Genomic DNA, 17,882 nt, shown 5'->3' on the forward strand with positions numbered 1-17,882 from the left:
CACGGTAATTGTTGCTAATCGCGGGCTGGTTAAGAATATTGGAATCTGATGAACCCACTTGAGGTGTCAGTCACCGAGCGGAGCGTCAACGACAGCAATAGAAAGTAAATGAGGGAATAGTCGTGCTTGCTAAAGAAGTTATAAGCATTCCGATGGAATGAATGGGTGATTTTAAGTGTGCTTTAACAGTAATTATAGCGTTTACTACAGGGTAGGCAATTTTTGCTTTATTTTAGAGTAAAATGATTGTTTGGGATATTATTTTCATACTAATAATAGCCCAAATAGCTGTTGTTAGAGATATTTCAAACCAACAGTGAATCATTGCGATGTAAATTTGGCGAAAACCCCTGTATTTTGGTGGAACTAGCACTCGATCCAAAAAGAATTGGCCAACGATGAAATTCTACAGACAGACTGTACTGATTGAACAGTAAATTGAAACCGTTGCACATGATACCGTTGCATATGGTGCAACACGAGTGCAATAAACGCTGATTTGGCGACAATCGTGCGAGTTCGGTTCCACATTCTCCTATCAACCCGATACACAACGTTGCATCGAAATAGGGGAGAGAGAAAAATAAAACGAATTATTTGTATTTACTTGTTATGCTAATCCAGCATGTTGGTGGACCATAAATGCAACTGCACTGGGAAGCGATGCAGTCAAACGGATCGAATATTTCGTATTTTTATACCTTTTGGCAACGGTTCAACTAGCGCCTTTCGTGGTTTTGCAGCTACGAACGTTGACCTGTCGTCGCTGCACAACAAAATAAACACAACAAAAGGCTATCTTTTTTACATTTTTACCACAAGCATTCACTCGAGGGCCCCTCGACGTTCCGCAGCCATAAACAATTGTGTGTGACAGATTTTTGGCACCCCATGCGCTAGGGCTGTGCGAAATATACCGAAGGACGCAGGACAGAAAATCAGACGCATCAGAGGATGTGCATGGAAGATGGTGGAGCATGAAGATGCGCCGGTCACGTGCGTCGAAAGGAGACGGCAGCATCAATGCGGATGCGTGCAGAGGGCGCGCGTACTACAATGAATTTGTAAAACGCTTCGGTAAACCGCTCGGAAAAAGGGATGTCCAGGAGTTGGAGTGAAGTAGGTGTGTGCGAAATGAAGTGATGTGTTGGTGTTCATTCATATTGAATACAAATAAAGGACAAGCTACACCAATACAATTGCTACCCCGGAAGAGACAATTTGATCGGCTTATGCAGCGGTTAAAAATCGATACTGCACTGCCTTTACAATGTTTATCTCGATTTAGAGCTCAGGTTGTAGATCTAAAGATAAATGACCCCCGAGATGCATCGACCGGGGATGGTGCGTTACGAGGCACCAAGCGTCCGCTTTTCGGCCTTTTTTTGTTGTGCACTCTAGCAACATGAAAGGCAAACAAAGTATTCCCCGAACCCATACAAGACACGTGCTGTGTGTGAAGGTGTATTGTACAGATCGTTCTCTGCTTGTTTTGATGTGAACCATACACCGGTGTGCCGACAATGGGTAATTTTTCCAGCATTTTCATCGTCCCAAACATCGGTCGGCTGCGGTGCGTTAAAAAGGCGGTAAATTGAAAACAAACCGCTCCCGGGATGCGTTATCGGCATCGGGTAAGCGTAACCTTGATCTTCTCGCCGGCCGAGCGAGTGACGGGAGCGAGCGTGAGAGTGAGCGTCGGAGTTTGTAGTTTGAGTGGTGGTGGTCCTTTTGGACAGGGTGGCAGTTGAGAAAGCGGGGGAGATACTGGAGCTCACGCGTAACTTGTAACCGGTGTACAGTGTTGAACAAAATTGGAAGAAATTGTACAAGAATAATTCGTATTAATAAAGATACACATACATATATACTTAAGGGATTTTACTGTTATGACCTTCAAGATTAAGTGTTGATTGTGATGAAATATAATTAATTTCATTTAAAACATCTACATCCTTCAGGCATCCTTCAAACATCCTTCTTGATAAACATGTTCATTCTTTTATGCTTCTTACAATTAATAACAGTTCAACTACTTGTTATGTTTATTAAATAACGAACGAAGATTCATCCGGCGTGAGTGTGTTCTTCGAGTTGCGCATGCTTTGTCCCACACTGTGTGTATATACCGTAGCTCCAGTTAGGGAGCTGGAGCACTGGCCATGTTCAACCTGTGCTCATCAGTTCTCTTCGAGCGGTCGGTGCTTTCGGTATCGTTGCAGCAGTTCCGGTGTCCCTGGTTCGTTCGTTCGTCCGGAAAAACAGTAAAGTTTTCCACGCGCATAGGCACGCGCGGGCGTTTGGCCTGCAATTGCGTTTGTGAGTGGAAGTGAGTGCGTTTGGGGAGCAGCATTTCCCACTGACTTTTCCTGAATCCCCGGGAAGAGTTTTGTTTTCGTGCGGCATAATCCATATGCACTGTGTTTTGCCTGCCCGATGGTTGGTCGGTGCGTGTAAATAATAGATGGTTGCGAATTCTAAACCTGACCACAAACAATCTCCCACAAAATTATCTGTGAATCATCAGTTTTGGGTTTGGAGCGTTTGGCAGGGTGTAGTGAAAGTGAGAGTGAGTTGTAGGAAAGTGAATGAAATAGCGGAAAATATGTACGGACATTTTATGAAACCCATGCTCCGACGGTGGATGCATTTGTCAGGGAAATTTGCTTCTGGCAGCAAAAGGATAAGGAAGTGGAATGTTTCCGGCAGTTAGAACACTGAATCATGCGGTTTGGAATGCCCCCCTCCATGGAAGTGTTGTTACCTTTTCGAAATCATTCGAAGTAATGTTTGTTTATACATTCGCCCACTGGACGGTGAAGGAATTGGCGGTCTGGAATTCAGAACACTTCTTCGCGTGTACACTAAACATACGGAGAGGCGACCGCCGCCGGGATGCCTAAGGAGCAGAAAATGCTGTACCAAAACCAACAAAACAAGTTTCGGCAAACTTCGACCCATTCTTCCATTAGTTCGGTTTAGCGTCTGGACCTTAAGCGCTCAGTTTATGAGGCTTATGAAATATGAGCCGTCTGGTCTGGTCTATTAGCCGCAGGAAATCGATCGCTTACTTAAGAGTGATGGAAGCAATGGGGAACAAACACGATCGATTGATTTGCTTCCGGTCCCGGGAGGATGCCGCCACTGACCCGCGATTTTCCACCGCCAGCAGAGGTGCAAGGTCAATCGGCTCATTATCCCCCTGGTACGAAAGAGAACTTCTGCCTGTATTGACTCTTGGGAACCTTCACGCTGCATACATTAAATGCAAGGGGGAGTTCGCCGATGAAAGTCATGAAAATGTCATAAATGGCGTAAACACGCGGCAGAAATAATTGATGGAATGCGTTCGGTGTGTTCGTGTTTTTTTTTTTTATGATTTTACGACTCATTGTGTCACATCCCCGCTCTGATGGGGTGGGATAAACAAATTGTGATTGAAGCGCTTGTGATAAAGCAAAAATGGACAATGATTTCACTCTCCAGCAATGAACGCTGGAACGAATTTTTAATTCGTTTCACGTTCAATGTTTTGAAAAAAAAAACGCAGCACAGCACCCAAATTGAAACCGGCGAGCGGGCCGAGAACGAAACCTGCCAGTGGCCTCACCTTAACCACCTCCGGCGGACGTTTTTTAGCGATGTTGTGATGTGGTTTGCACCGAACCTGTTGGAGGTGGTTTTTGATTTTGGACACACGCGAGACACACGGTGGACACACGCGGTGGGCCCCTGGGGGTGTCCAAGTGTTAATAATAACCTCGATGGGTGTACGCGTGTACGCACACAGTGTACGCGTATTTCTGGCCTAGATGGATCGTCTGCGTGCTAGGCCTATTTTGGGGTGCCGATTTGCACGACACTTTCCCGGAAGTAAACTACGGCAGAACCGTCGTCCATGTACGCCACCATACTTAGATTCCATTTTTGGATTAATATGTGTATGTGTTTATGAATTTGAATCGACTCGTAACGGGGACGTGAAGCGTTCGCCTTGTCGTCTGTGATTTATCGTGGTATCACATGATGGATGGATACTGGAGCAGACGCTTAAGAGGCACATAAAATGGCCGCTTCTAATCACTGCCAACGCTAGAGAAATGCTTCACTTGATTTATTGGAAAATCCGAAAACGAAAACCTCAATAGAAACTGTCTCGCCATCCCCGGATGAAGCCGGAAAAGTCATTTTGTCAATTTTAGCTTCCCTCGTTCGCGGTTGAAATTCACTCGAACTCGAACCAACAACGAACGGAAAAAGACTCCCTCCGAATCGATACACTCCACACAGCCGATGCGGTTATGAAGCACTCCCTAACCTCCGAAAAATTGTGGACACCCTCACAAAACCGTTTTGCCCTTCTTGGTCTGCGATAACCGTCTTTCTGGCTCCTGATTTTCCGGAGATGTGCTAAATCACCCTTCGGGAAATTCGACAAGAACTCGGATGTACTTGGTGGTGTTCCCCTTGTATAATCTTGTACGGTTGCTTTGGTAACCGTATTGCCATGAGATGAAGTTGGATGGCGCTGTGTCAAATAGATGGAGCTCTGCCAACGGCACAAACGAAGCTATGTTCGTCCCTGTTTTAAGGTTGGTTGTTTTTCGGGGCTTCGTTTGTTCGGGTTCAGCAAAAGCCTATCGAAAAGTGAAATTACCGGCGTTCAGTTTTCGAGAAGGAGTTGCCTTAAATTGGGTTTTCATCACATCAGCACGGTGTACACCCGCGTCAGTAGCGTAAGCATCCTAAGGCATGTTTCGCACTGTTCCAATGGAAAGTTTGAAGATGCTTGGTAGTGGCATCCGGCAGGGTAGAACGTCCGCACGTCAGCGGTGTATAATCTCGACGAACGTTCATGCCGGGGATTCTCTAAAGATGAATATTTGATAACGTTGGTGGAACGTTTCAAACGAACCGAGCCCATGATGGATGGCACAGAATTCATTCCCAAGTTTGTACGAGTTTCCTTTCAATGTCCTTTTATTTGTATGGAGAAAATTCTCATTACACTGTTGAATAGAGCACCCTTACAGCTAGATGATTTGACCTAGTTTGAAATCTGTTTGCCAAGTGCTCTTGTGTCCCGAGCGTACGCCATCGCAGAAACTGTTATAATATTTACTTCGGAATGATTCATCTTGCACTCGCTGGTTCGTCGTTGGAAGGGTTGAGAGGACACCTTCGCTTATCGACGCAAAAACATATCAGAGAGATTGCCAACATTGTAATGAGAAATGGTGATACTGAGTAACATCACTAAGCGACAAAGCACCTCCCCGGCATGTTAAATTCATCCTTGCCAATATTTACATTGAAGATTGAGCGAACAAACACCCGAAACAAAACCCCGACGGAGATGATAAAACACTAGAGATGTTTGGGTGTTTAAGCGAACGGTTGTCACACGTCGAATTCTCACTGTCCAGTAGCTGGAGTGGCAGGCTCTCCGGTGGAAGCCCTCTCATTGGGGAGTTGTCATCAGGGTCGATGTGCGGCAGGCAGATTCAGCAGATGATAATAAATATGTTAATATTTGAGAACATAAAAACAGTGTGAAGACACACCGACATAGACCGGTTGGCCGGTGAATATTAAAGCAGCCCGAATGCCAACTGGAATTTCGCCTCGCTTCTGCACGCTGACTGATTTATTCTCACTGTCAGGCTCCGAGGTCCGAAAGCTGGACGTCGAGTTTGGTTAATTGATCGTTCGGCTGGATACACTGGCAACAACATGATTCTGTTTCATTTTACGGTTCGTGAAATTTTAATGCACTTCAGCTCCCTTTTGGAGTTATGGTGACTTGGAATGGAAGGGTCAGTCTCGACTCGACGAACGTTTGATTGGATCGACAAATTGTTTTGGACGTTTGGACATCTGCAAAAAAACGGTGAAGCTTTAGTGACATTTCGTTTTGTACAACGCTTCCAATCTGTGAATTTGTTTGGAAGCACAGCACGATCCAGAATGTTGCGAACCGTTGTCCTACAACAGTGCATCGTTTTGTTTGGACAATTGCTGTTCGTACCGCATTCGTTGTTGCATGGCGTCTTGAAGTCGTCGCCCCGGGATCATCTTGATCTATCTGTATAGTTGCGCTGGGTGCTTTTTTTATTCATGTGGCGGCGGTGGCTTATCGCACCGCAATCACAATCGTGATCACTGCAATCGATCTCACTGTTGTCGGCGAGTGATTTGTTGCGTCAGCTGCTTGCTCCATAGAATGGGCTGTTTGTCTGTCTTCTTCACTCTCTTGGGCAGGATGGGGATCACGCATAGGGCACATTAGGGTGTCATGAAAAGGGGACAGAAAGGAGGGTGAGATGGCGAGGGAGTGTGAATGCCGCAAAACAGGTTGTTAAAAACACGTGCTTTGAATTACAAGTTTAGGACAAGATATCTTGCACACCAGTCGTGACGTTCGTGTAGCACAATTTGCCAGACAAATGCATCTCATCGTGCACACCGCTCCATGGAGAAGAACACCGCCGCGGCAGTGGTAGTAAAATTGGTGAAAACAGTGGTCGTCGCTAAACAGCCGCGAACGATAACAGCCAGACAGTGTACAACGCGCGCTGAACTAACGGTGTTGTGTGATACGGGCGGAAACAAACCTTCCGGACAGGATGGAGGTGTGCTGTTTAAAAATGGCTTCCAGATGCAGGTAAATATACGCCACCGGATGACAAGAACAAGGAGAAGACAAGGGTAGTTGGACAGCTCAACTACTTGCGAAATATAGAAGGTGTCTGTGATGATAACTTGCTTGCTTCTATCTCCCTCTCTCTCTGTGTGTTGAGGGTTTTGTACGCTAGATGAGATGTCTTGTCCCGGCATGTAATGTTCCGTAATGAACCGGCTGGATAAATAAAAGCGAAGACAGGCTAGCAAAATAAAGCAAACGTGGCACAGCGAAACCAGACCGACAGAAAGAGTGTATGACTACAGCTGGAGACCATTTTTGGTGGTTAGATTGGGGGGCCTTTAAATTTCACGGACATAAAAGTTGACAATTGCGTGTTGCGCGTGGACAGTAAACATGACCACCAGAGATGTGAAAAAATATCTGTAATAGGTACGTTCTGGTCCGTTGGTACGGTTCAGATGAAGCTCATTTTGTAATTTAGGACAGATAATTGAGTATCCAGGAAGACGCAAGAGCCCACGTGGATGATATTTTAAATTTTATTTGCATTTGAGCTACTTCTTTTAGCAACTTCTTCGAGAGGTTATAAGGTCTACTGCTGCTGCTGCTAATGAAAACGAGCATCGTAACACAATGCCCCAGTTTCGCGGTGATGCACCCACAGTGTAGATTCGATACGATCGGCGACATATGGCACACGCACCATGTACCCCGAACGAAGGGCATTAGTTCCCCTCCCGATTCATACAGAGCAATATATTCTTGACGTTGTGATCACTATCACGCTTCACGGTGGCAAGCGATGAAGCAGCAGAATGAAGACAGCGCGACAAGCCCGGTAGTGGAGATGATCTTCCTGATCGGTCGTTCGGTAAATGCATGTGTGCACCCTCTTTGCTATGTGAACGTCATCGTGCAAAGGGGCAAAGATGAGCAATTTATCACTTCACAATTAGTGCGGTTTGCAGTCATTTGGGGCGCACGGGTGCTTGGTACGGGAAGCTGTACGTCGGCCCATAACTCATCCATTGAACCGGCCGATGCGGTACAATTACGCGGTGGGAAAAAATGGTCGATGAAACGGTTACTATTATTATTTTGTCGCCATTATTAGCCAATCGATGGAACGCGGGCCCGGGCCCGAAGGGGAAGATTTTTCATTTCCGCTCGTTATGCACAAAATAATAGACTCTCGCTTGACTGTGCAATTTGTATTCGCCATACAAACGCGCTGGTTTGGCGTGTCGGGAGTCTGATCTGGTCGGTGTGATAAAGCACCCATTGATCTGTACAGTGCTGCAGTCGTAAATGTTTGTCAAAGAGCAATATTTAGACGGGGTAGAAAAATATCGTTTCTCTCACAAAGCGACCCGGGGAGTGCCTCTGGAATCTGGCCGGGGAATGCACACGGTGGCTCAGCTCGGCGGTAAAGCTAATTGGTTCGCTTCTCTGCTATTGAGACATTCATTTCGACCCAAACTGGGAACGGTGGTGGGAAGCAATAAAAATCAGCTGCAGAATCTCTTTGTTAATGTGCGAATTTTGTTGACTTACCCAGCAAGAGTCTCGGGATAGATTTTTGTTGTTGTTGAAACATTCCTCTGGTGATAATTGAAGCTCCACGATTTCGCTTTCGCATTGCCCCAGCAATCAATTATCGGACAGTTTGAACCAGCTGACACAATTAATAAAGCTCTCTATAAACATTAATCTATAAATGTGATGCGCTTGCTGACAAAATAGAGCGCTTTAGATGTTTCTATTGATAACGTCAACGGTTCGTCTGGTGCCGTGACCAGGAAACTCATTTATCAAACCTCCCCAGTACACTAAGGAGGATGTCACTGTTTCAATCAACCAGGGTGGTTGTTTGCTGTTGGCCGCGCTAGCAGACGGAATTTTTCTTCACCCCCTCGCTCCCGTGCTCTTTCTCGTGCTAGCCGAATTCTGACCATACTGGAAGAAGTTATAAGAAAATGGCACGAAACAAACGTAAACAAAATGTTCACAGCATATTTTGCCATCGTCTACCAGGGTCGTCGTCGTCGGCTGGAACGTGATGAAGTGTGCAAAGAACGTTACCAGACGGTCGTGCGAAGGCTCGTGCAAGAAATGAGCAATTCATTACCTCAAAGCAATTCGGTGAACCCGAAAAGAGAACCGAAGAAGGGTCTTTTTTTCGGAGTGATGTCTCCGGTTACTGCTGTTGACAAGATGTCCCTCACTGTGTAGGTATATTACCGTCAGTTTGTGTTATGGGATGCCTTTGCTGTATCTTTTAAAGGCCTTCGTCCAATTATCCTTTACAGTAATGGCGCCCCCTCAAAAATTGTGCTTAAAATATTAATTGAAATGCTTTGAAGGTATACGGCTTATGGTCAAATAATTTTAACGATCGCTAAAATCGGACCTTTTGTAATTTGTATGTTTATTTAATGGTGTAGCGAATGAAGAAAGGGTTTTGAAGTTTCCGTTTGATGAATGTCTTCTTTAATACGTTCTCGATGCAGGTTGATGCAGGCCAACACAGAAATAGTGCTTGACGTTGGGTTTCCGTTCTTTCAAAGTTCTTTCCCACTCTCTCTCTCTCTCTTTCTCTCCCGTGGTTCTCACACGCGACGCTAACGATGGGAAAATCGTTTTCACGACCTCACTTTGATGGCAAACTCTGTCGGTGTAGTAAGCGACCTTGACATTCGTGGACGACCGACCGATGAAAGGTATGCATGTTTCCAGGCCGTCGTTCATCATTCGCCAGTGCAAAAGGGTTGTCATGGAACGGTTGTTTAACTAGCCGCCTCCGTTGCTTCCGAGCCCGTCGCCAATCATCATTCTTTTCCCCGAGTGGGTGAGAATTACTGGAAAATGGAGGAAATGTGTTTGTGTGTTTTTGGACGCCATTGCAATAGTGTACGGCGATAAGCATCGAATGTAAACGGAGCTTAAAGTTTTCTTTATTTTTTATGAATTTTGATGGAATGGATCGGTGGTGTACTGGCTCACGATTCCGGGCGGATGCATATTTGCATTTCAATTTCATCACCCAGTGTGTGTGATTGTGGTGTGATGAACAAAACACACACAGGGTGACATTGAGGAAACAGAAGAACTTTTCTATTACAAAACCACAACAGTGCCTGTTATTTCATTCGGACATGCACAAAACAACGGAGCAACGTGCCAGTAATGAGGGTTAAAGGTGAAAAGAACGGCAATTAAAACTGTTTGTCGTAACCCGTTAGTTGGTATGTACAGTACCGCTGTCCAACCGGTCGTCCGATTGTGTTGATGTTGGCTGGTTAACTTTAATGATGATTTGTCGACAGTTTTGCATGTTTCTGGTGCGTTTTGGTGGTTTCTTTTTTGCTGTAGGCAGTTCATAATTCGAGAAACGAACTGGCAAGACTTGGCAAGGGCTATCTTATCTTAATGTTCTTTTATCGGTGAGTTTTGCTGCTTGTTGTACGGTACGTATTACCAGCATTTGCTACGTCAGTAAGATAAGACAAGCAAATGTGTAGGCACGATGATGCAGACATTGGGTGAGCGCAGTTTGCAAGGTGGCCAAACAGTTGTTTACCTTTGATTGATAAGAGTTTAATTGTACGAAAAGGTACTTGAATTTTCGGCGGTGGCAAAAGAGGCGTCATAATGGGCCCACGTCACACGATGCCGGATGTGGGGGGATATGAATTAGATTTCTGGTTTTGAGTTAAAATCGTTCAAAGTCCTGTCGCTTGGTACACATACACATTGAAAAGGAACATTGTTTGATAGAAACCCCTTTAAACCGATAAGAAAGAGACAAGGTAAAGAAAACCCGCTGCTATCAAAATATGAACCCAATCCTGGGTTAATCTAATAACCTGTGATTTCCATCACTCTATAGGCTAACAGACATACCATTTAATTGCTTGAAGTTCAAATATTTATTTTTAATCTATTTCAAATTGGTCGGCAAAGTGTGTCCGAGACATTTCCATCCAGACTGGATGCATCATTGAACATGAATCTCAAAAGGTGTTAAGTTAAATACGAACTGAGTGCTTGTCGGATTATATCGCCACTCCCCCCCGCATTCGACGAGGGAAACCATAGCAGTGAGGAAGCAGTCAAGATATCACTTAGCTTCCTCTCTTACGTCTAGCGAACCCTTTTTGGATCGGACACAAACTTCTCTTAATTTACTGTACCACGCCATACGACGCGCTACTGTTGACATACGAGCGCGCGGCACGGTAATCGAATTCGATCTTACCAATATCATCGATAGCAGTTGGTGCGTTAGTTGCACTTTGGAACGGATCGGCTTCAAGCTAGGCCCAGACACGCAGGAAACCTTTCGCACCACCATCAAACCCTTCACGTCGTGCGGTATGTGTAGACTGACCCCACCAGCATCCATTACCACTCTCTTTGGGGACCGGTTCGTTGAAGGGTGGTCGGTGGCCGGTACAGCAAACGTGCAATCGATTAACATGTGCATATGATTTGCACTGGACATTTCCTAAAGTAAACAAGCGATCAACATTTCGCACCATGTTGGCTTGGGTGGCGCACTATCGTGCTGCGTGTTTTGTATTGGCAGCTCGGTGCGAAAGCGATCCGAGATACTCGTGTTTCGCAAAAGGGCATCGGCAAGAGACTAACGGACGGACCGACGGACGGACAATTGCGAATGAATATTTAACCTCAATTTATGATGTATTAATTATGGTGCTGTTACAATTATGAGATTAATTATCGGCCGGCAAAGGGGAAAGGGGGGGGGGGGGAGAGGATTGGTGGTCCTGATCTGGGTGCATCTTGAACGGCAAAAATGGAGAACAGTAGTTAGGAGATTCGGTTTTTTTTTGTTTAGCTCTTTATCTCTTCCCTTACCAACGGCTCCAGCAAGGTCCGAACGGTGACACACGGCCCGGTTGGAATGTAACGATCGATAAATATTAACGAAGGTGCAAACCCAAACGGAGCTTTGCCCTTGTCGATCGCATCGATATCGCACCGACGGGTACGGAGCACCAACAACACCTTTACATCGCCGATTCGAGCTTTAAAATTGAATCGTCAGTTGGGTGAGAATAGGGCGGCAGACAAAATGCTGCCAGTTAGTGGTCGCGATCGCGCACCGATCGGTGTGTGGATCATGGTCCGGTATCATAAGTCAGTGTCGGTAGAACAAACTCACCGGAGGCCACGATGAGAGCATTTGTTTGTTAATTAGTGTAAGTAAATTTGTAAACCTGAAGGGACAACAACTTGTTTTTTCGGTGGTTTAATGAGGAGAGGGAAGCAATCAAGGAAGGGTGTTTTTGGTGAACAAACGGGAAGTTAATTGTGTTTCTTTGTGCTGGGTCACGGAACGGTACGGTACTGGTAAGGTGTTAAAAGATAGTTCGGTAGGGTTATGTGCGAGTGGAGTGTGAAGTACAACAAATGACGCTTAAGAGCAAATGTTGTTGAACATCTTGTTCGAGTTAGTGTGCAACAGTTATGTGCTGTTGGTAAAAGCATTGCTTAAAAGTGTTTTTGCTCTAAACCTACAAGATTCATTCATAAGATCTCATCATTGCAATCATGATCATTGGGCTACATCGTCTAGAGCCTCGTCTATAAAAAGTCTTTGTCATCTGAAGGGTGATGTGGTACAATAAGCCTTGTCTTACAAGAAATCCAGCTGCTTACGTGGTGCAAAAGTGTACAAGATTCGTTGTCAGAAGTATTCCCGAAAGATCCGTCCTAGTGGCTATTAGGAGAATTATCATTGCTGATACTACTAGTTAAAGCTAAGGGTGATCGCTTTACATCCATATCTGCCACCATGTAGAGTAAATGTTTTGTCATCTTCACCAGAATTCGTGCCCTAGTGGCCTCGAATATGACCTACACGTAATTTTAATAGGTTTAATAAGGTGCAATGTATAGAATATGGCTGTCTAGTAAAATCAGTTAAACAAATAAACCTACCTTAGGCTGAACATAAAATGTTTATCAGAATAATGCATAAGATAAATATTCCAACCTTACACATACATTTCACGTTTTCAAGCTAACACCATTGATGATACCATCGAAGACCTTTCAATCCTTTCCCACATGACCCTACACACAGTGACAAACCAGGGCTGTGGTTAGGACGAATCATTGGCAATGTAAATATTTTGCGAGGCCCCCATTTTATGCATGCGGACGAAGAAAAGTCACGTCATGAAAAGAAAAAAGCCATTCACTGGCAGTAGCTGGGTCCCGCATTTTTCCATCAGAATGGTGCGTGCCCTCGTTGGGGACGGTTGCTCCAGTGTTGAAAATTGGGCCGGAAAAGCTTTAACAGTGGCATCATTGGAAAGGTAGATAGGAATCTCGAACCGGAGAAGGTATTCACACGGGTGTTTGACGCTTTCCAAAGATGTGGCGAACCCTCGGAATGTGAGTAATCGGCTTGTGGAAGATTTGGTTTGATTCCGTTTCTCCTTGGTGTACGCCTTTCCCGTTTTGCCTGTAAATTGGAAAAGCTTTAATGTACTCATCTTCTTTCCTTTCTCACTCTTTATCACCTCCCAACAGGCCAACCCGACCCATAAAGGACATAACGCAGCTCTCGTCGGCAGGATCCTCACACGACTGCGGTGCCCTGTCGCGGGTCGTAATGGTCAGAAAAACGGATCAGCGCGTCATCAATCACAAGGGCAGCCAGAAGGTAATGAAGGAAAATGGGCAACTCCCCTCCTGTGGGTCAAACGGTACAGAATGAAAGCGATTCTTTCATGGTGGTTACATCCGGCGTGAAGCAAGTTTTTGCCGGTTTCGGGAAGCTTTCTTCCCTGTGTTTTGCTTGCGTAGCATTTTTCTGCCCGACGGGCTCGCATTAGTATAAAAGAATATTGCGGCATTTCCGTTTCTTCCGGTTGTGTGTCGGCCGGAATCACCAAATGGAAGCAATTGCCGGTACGGTCGAGGGGCTCGTTTGCACATATGCGCTTTCACAAGCGTGGTGGTATACGGGATGGGGATAATAATGTGCTCATGAATTCTCAGAGTCTCGAACAACCATTCAGTGCTTATTGGAAGCGAATGTTGTCCAGTTTTTATTGAATTACAGTTTTCTTAGTTCGTGCAGTTCGCTACTGGAACGTTCAAACGATGGCCTTGATTGTTGCGGTCAAAGGACGAAAAGACAATTTTATTTGATTGCCTTTTAAGTAGAATACATTTACAATAGAATTGTAGTTTTAATATTTTATTTAAGTTTGTTACTGACTTGCCTTAAACAAGAAAATAGCTGTGTGAAGTAGTCGCACAAGCTGTATTTCTATGCCCAAAAGTATGCAATTTTCTGTGTTGTGTTTAGTTTTAATATTAAACTATTGTAACCAAATCCTGGTCTACTATCTTCAGTAAACTTATCAGAAAAGTTTTCAAAGTAAATATAACCTTCGCACAGTCAAGGGTTAACCTAAATAAATTGCTTTCCTGTAGCTCCTTGTTAGCCGTTATCATTACTTACCGTTTTGAGCTCGTTTTTTCTGTGTGTGATGCTCCTCCACTATTCGAGCACAGTCGTCGGGCTGATGGGATCATAAATGTCGTTGGTTTTATGGGCGTTTGATTTGGGACGATAAATTTTCACTTATCCTTTCACATCGTTTGCGGTAGCGTGCTAGATACAAGTTTGTGCCGTTCGTTTGCTTTATATTTGATTCTATTCTCGCGCTCACACTCGCTCTGTGTATTCTCCCCTCTTCTGTAGGATCCACTGTGTGAGGTGATTACGATGGAAACGATACAGACGTACAAGGGCCACAAACCGGACCGGACGGTGGTGTTTAGGGAGAAGTTCGATCTCACCGGAAATGACATGTCACGCTCACTTTCCACCGGCAAACTTTCCGTCGGTTCCCCACGGCTCTCGATTTCTCCGCTGCGGACAATCCTTACGACAAGTGCTGAGTTGGAAAAGACACGCATGGCAAGCGATCGGAACAACAACAATACGCCGTTGGGCAGTAAGGCGCCATCTAGCGACACGAAACGACTCAACGGTCAGAGTGTGGTTGGGACACTTCGTCCAAAGTCGCTCGATCGGGGTAACAGCAATGCCAGTCCGTTGCTTCGACACTCCAAAAGTCCCTCGAAGAGTCCTTCGATTGGAAGCTTAAGGCCGGGCGGTGGAGGTTCACAATCATCACTGCGTGGCAGTACGCCCTCACTGTACACGGACTTCGAGCGGGAGTGTCTGAAGGCTCACAACGAGTACCGGACACGGCACGGTGTGCTTCCGCTGAAGCTGAGCAAACGATTGTGTCGGTATGCGGAAGAGTGGGCCAAGGTGATTGCGGCACGGGGTGTGCTAGTGCACCGAAGCAATTCGGCGTACGGCGAAAACATCTTCTGCTCGTGGAGTTCGTCCAATACGGCTGGCTCGAACGTATGCGTGTGTGGACGGGAACCGGTGGAGAACTGGTACAGCGAGATCGATCAGCACGTATTTGGCAGGGAGCCAGCCACACTGAAGACGGGCCATTTCACGCAGGTTGTGTGGAAGGACAGCCGGGAGCTTGGCGTTGGAGTAGCACGGAATCGGTAGGGATCAAATAGAATCGGTTAAAAGAATTTTTAATAAAACTTATTTCTTTCTACAGCTCCGGACAAGTGTTTGTGGTGGCCAATTACGATCCACCGGGCAATTATATTGGCAGTTTCGCCAAGAACGTACCACCCGTGGGTGGTTTCGAGATACCGAAGATTATCGTCGACAAACCATCCGCGCTTAAGCAAACTTCTGTGGATGAATCGACCGGAAAGACGACAATCTCGTCTCTACGGCGGCCTGGTTCGGAGAAGCCAGAAAAACACGTCCGCATAGTGGATGAGAATGATCCCGATCAGTTTGACGAGTTTTCTACGGCAATGCTGAAACATCACAACGAGTACCGAAAGCGTCATGGTGCGCCAGATTTGGTGTAAGTTTAGAACGACCAGGGAACTGACTGGGCTTTATAATTGATCTAATTTTGGTTCGTTTTAGTCTCCACAAAGAGCTCGTTCGGGATGCGCAACAGTGGGCCGAAATTTTGGCCCGCGACGATCGGTTCACCTACCGACAGAACTCGAAGTATGGCGAGAATCTCTATTGTCTCTGGTCCTCGGATAGAAACGCACGTCCGAACGCACGGGACGTCTGCCGGTCGTGGTACGAGGAAGTGAAGCAGTACGCTTTCACGGTAGAACCGCGCGCCGCCATAAAAGGTGGCCAGTTTACTCAGATGGTGTGGAAGGGCACAAAGGAGCTGGGCGTTGGTATGGGACAAACGCGCAGTGGCAAGGTGATTGTTGTCTGTACGTACTATCCGCGCGGTAACGTGCTGGGACAATTCCTTGCGAACGTTAGTCGGGCGCGCTAAACAGAACAGGAAGTGGCTTTAACATAGTGAAACAGTACCTTTCACCAAACATGCGATAATCAGGGGAAGAAGGAGCCTTAATCCGGATAGGGAACACACCATTCACACATAACATTGTTGCGTCCGCAAGGTCTGTTTTGCCATTGATGTCTGATGTCAGAGTATGTTTTCTGGATAGAGGCAGGAAACTAGCACACACGCGCAGACACATCGATTTAGCACCGTGTTGCATATAGCATATTGAAGCTATTTTTCTGCTAAAAACACCTTTTTGATATACGTACACAGATAAGCTTACAACGTGAAAAGGAGCTTAATGCAAGGCACAAATTCCGGAACGACAGGAAACCAGGCTCGTCTCCTCGGTATTAGATAAGGCAATCAAAAACGTTACCAGTTTCATTGAGCACATTATACGTAAGGGCTTATTCACCGAAAACAGGGGACTCCAGCACATCACAAACGCAGCAACGGCAGCATTATTTATTCGAAATTTGACTACAATTCGCGTTGCATAACGTTCCTTTCCAAGTGTCCGATACCGTGCAATAAGGTGCATATTACCTGTACCTGTAAAGTGTTTGTACCATTTATCTGAAAGTTTCATCCAATAAAATACACCAATTAATTCACACACACACTCTAAAATTGGTCAGTAAATTTATTTTTGCATTATTTTATTTACTGAGCTGCTTCCAAAAAGAAGGAAAAATAATTTTAAACATGGGTTCGTGCCTTGATGCGGCAGCAAGTCGTTTGTTCTTTCCATGCACACGCCTGTTGCTAGGCAATCCGCACAACACACGTAATTTGTATTTTAATCAAATCTTTATTTTAGAATCGATCAAGAGTTAATAAATGTGTTTATGTTTCTTCTTTGAATGAAGGGAGTTCTTCTCGCCTTTTCTTTTTTTGTTTTACTTGTCAGTTTGTTTGTTCTAATGGGCTTTTACACTACTATCGGTTTCGGAATGATGTGACGTTCGAAATGAGCAGGAGTCAGAGCTAAAAATGTGTGGACAGAAAAGGAAAACAAAAGCGAGCTTTTCTACCTTGTAAGTGTACTAAATGGTTTTGAAATTTGAACTTCTCTTTTACTTGTTTTATCTCATTGTATGCTGTTAAAAAATCTGATTCAAAGCGAATGCTGTGCATGAACAAAATGACCCCAAAAGGTTGCATTTTAAACTGTCTAAATGTAAACAAATGCCGATTAGCTAGACTAGAGCGGCAAATGCGTTGTGAATCCTCCGTTTGGTAGTGTGGTGTGCTGTTTATTATTGGTTAGAAAAAAAAAGAGATCAAAATCTAAACTTTTAATTTTCTGTAATGCCTAGCATAAGTTGCGTGTTTTTGTTGTTTGTTTTGTATCAATTCTATTTGCATGTAGTGTGCATTACTCTTCACCTTCCTTAACTCTGCTTGAGCAGCCTCCACACACCACTTGTGCCCTTGTTCCCCTATTGTCTAAGGGCGTTTTCTCTCTCTCTCTCTCTCTTTCTTGTTGATGCCGGTCGGCGGCTGTCTCTAAATCTTACATTACGTTTTATATTACAAAATCCGAACCGTTTGTATCTTACACAGCACAGCATCATTCGTTCGCCCTAGATCGCTTCTAGCGGGACCATTTTGTTTCGTTTTCTCTTAAGGAGGGGTGTTGCAGTTGTTTCGCTGGTCGTTTGAATACTTGACACTTAAAATTCCATTCCTAAGGCATTTTTAGTAGTAGTTGTAACAGATGCATCGAACCTGTTGAGAGCTTCCTTTTCTAACATGTATTTCTTTCGCTAAATGCCTTCTTCTATTTCCTTTCGACAGACGCAAAGTAGATGTAG

At 45.0% G+C, this 17,882-nt stretch overlaps 2 protein-coding genes across 4 annotated transcripts in view; both read left to right on the forward strand.

Moving 5' to 3' along the window:
- Positions 1 to 17,882, forward strand: part of LOC126561808 (regulator of MON1-CCZ1 complex) — a 250,519-nt gene that overhangs the window by 24,259 nt on the left and 208,378 nt on the right. The gene's annotated exons all lie outside the window — the stretch shown is intronic.
- On the forward strand, positions 6,570 to 16,179 carry LOC126561943 (uncharacterized). 3 transcript variants are annotated; one of them, XM_050218330.1, is made up of 5 exons: positions 6,570 to 6,664; positions 13,211 to 13,343; positions 14,394 to 15,226; positions 15,286 to 15,606; positions 15,672 to 16,179. In XM_050218330.1, exons 1-5 carry the CDS (start codon positions 6,627 to 6,629, stop codon positions 16,045 to 16,047), a joined length of 1,701 nt encoding a protein of 566 aa, XP_050074287.1. In that variant the 5' UTR covers positions 6,570 to 6,626; the 3' UTR covers positions 16,048 to 16,179. The 3 variants fall into 3 exon arrangements, with proteins under 3 accessions (XP_050074287.1, XP_050074289.1, XP_050074288.1); XM_050218332.1 differs by lacking the exon at positions 6,570 to 6,664 and adding an exon at positions 11,849 to 11,871; XM_050218331.1 differs by lacking the exon at positions 6,570 to 6,664 and adding an exon at positions 13,038 to 13,072.

This window comes from Anopheles maculipalpis, chromosome 3RL (assembly GCF_943734695.1).
Source record: "Anopheles maculipalpis chromosome 3RL, idAnoMacuDA_375_x, whole genome shotgun sequence".
In the NCBI taxonomy this organism is placed as follows: Eukaryota; Metazoa; Arthropoda; class Insecta; order Diptera; family Culicidae; genus Anopheles; species Anopheles maculipalpis.

Coding starts and splice junctions, on each gene's coding strand:
- LOC126561943 (XM_050218330.1), top strand. CDS start 6,627: ATGGAGGTGTGCTGTTTAAAAATGGCTTCCAGATGCAG. Junction 15,227..15,285: donor GTTGGAGTAGCACGGAATCG/GTAGGGATCAAA, acceptor TTCTTTCTACAG/CTCCGGACAAGTGTTTGTGG. Junction 15,607..15,671: donor CATGGTGCGCCAGATTTGGT/GTAAGTTTAGAA, acceptor GGTTCGTTTTAG/TCTCCACAAAGAGCTCGTTC.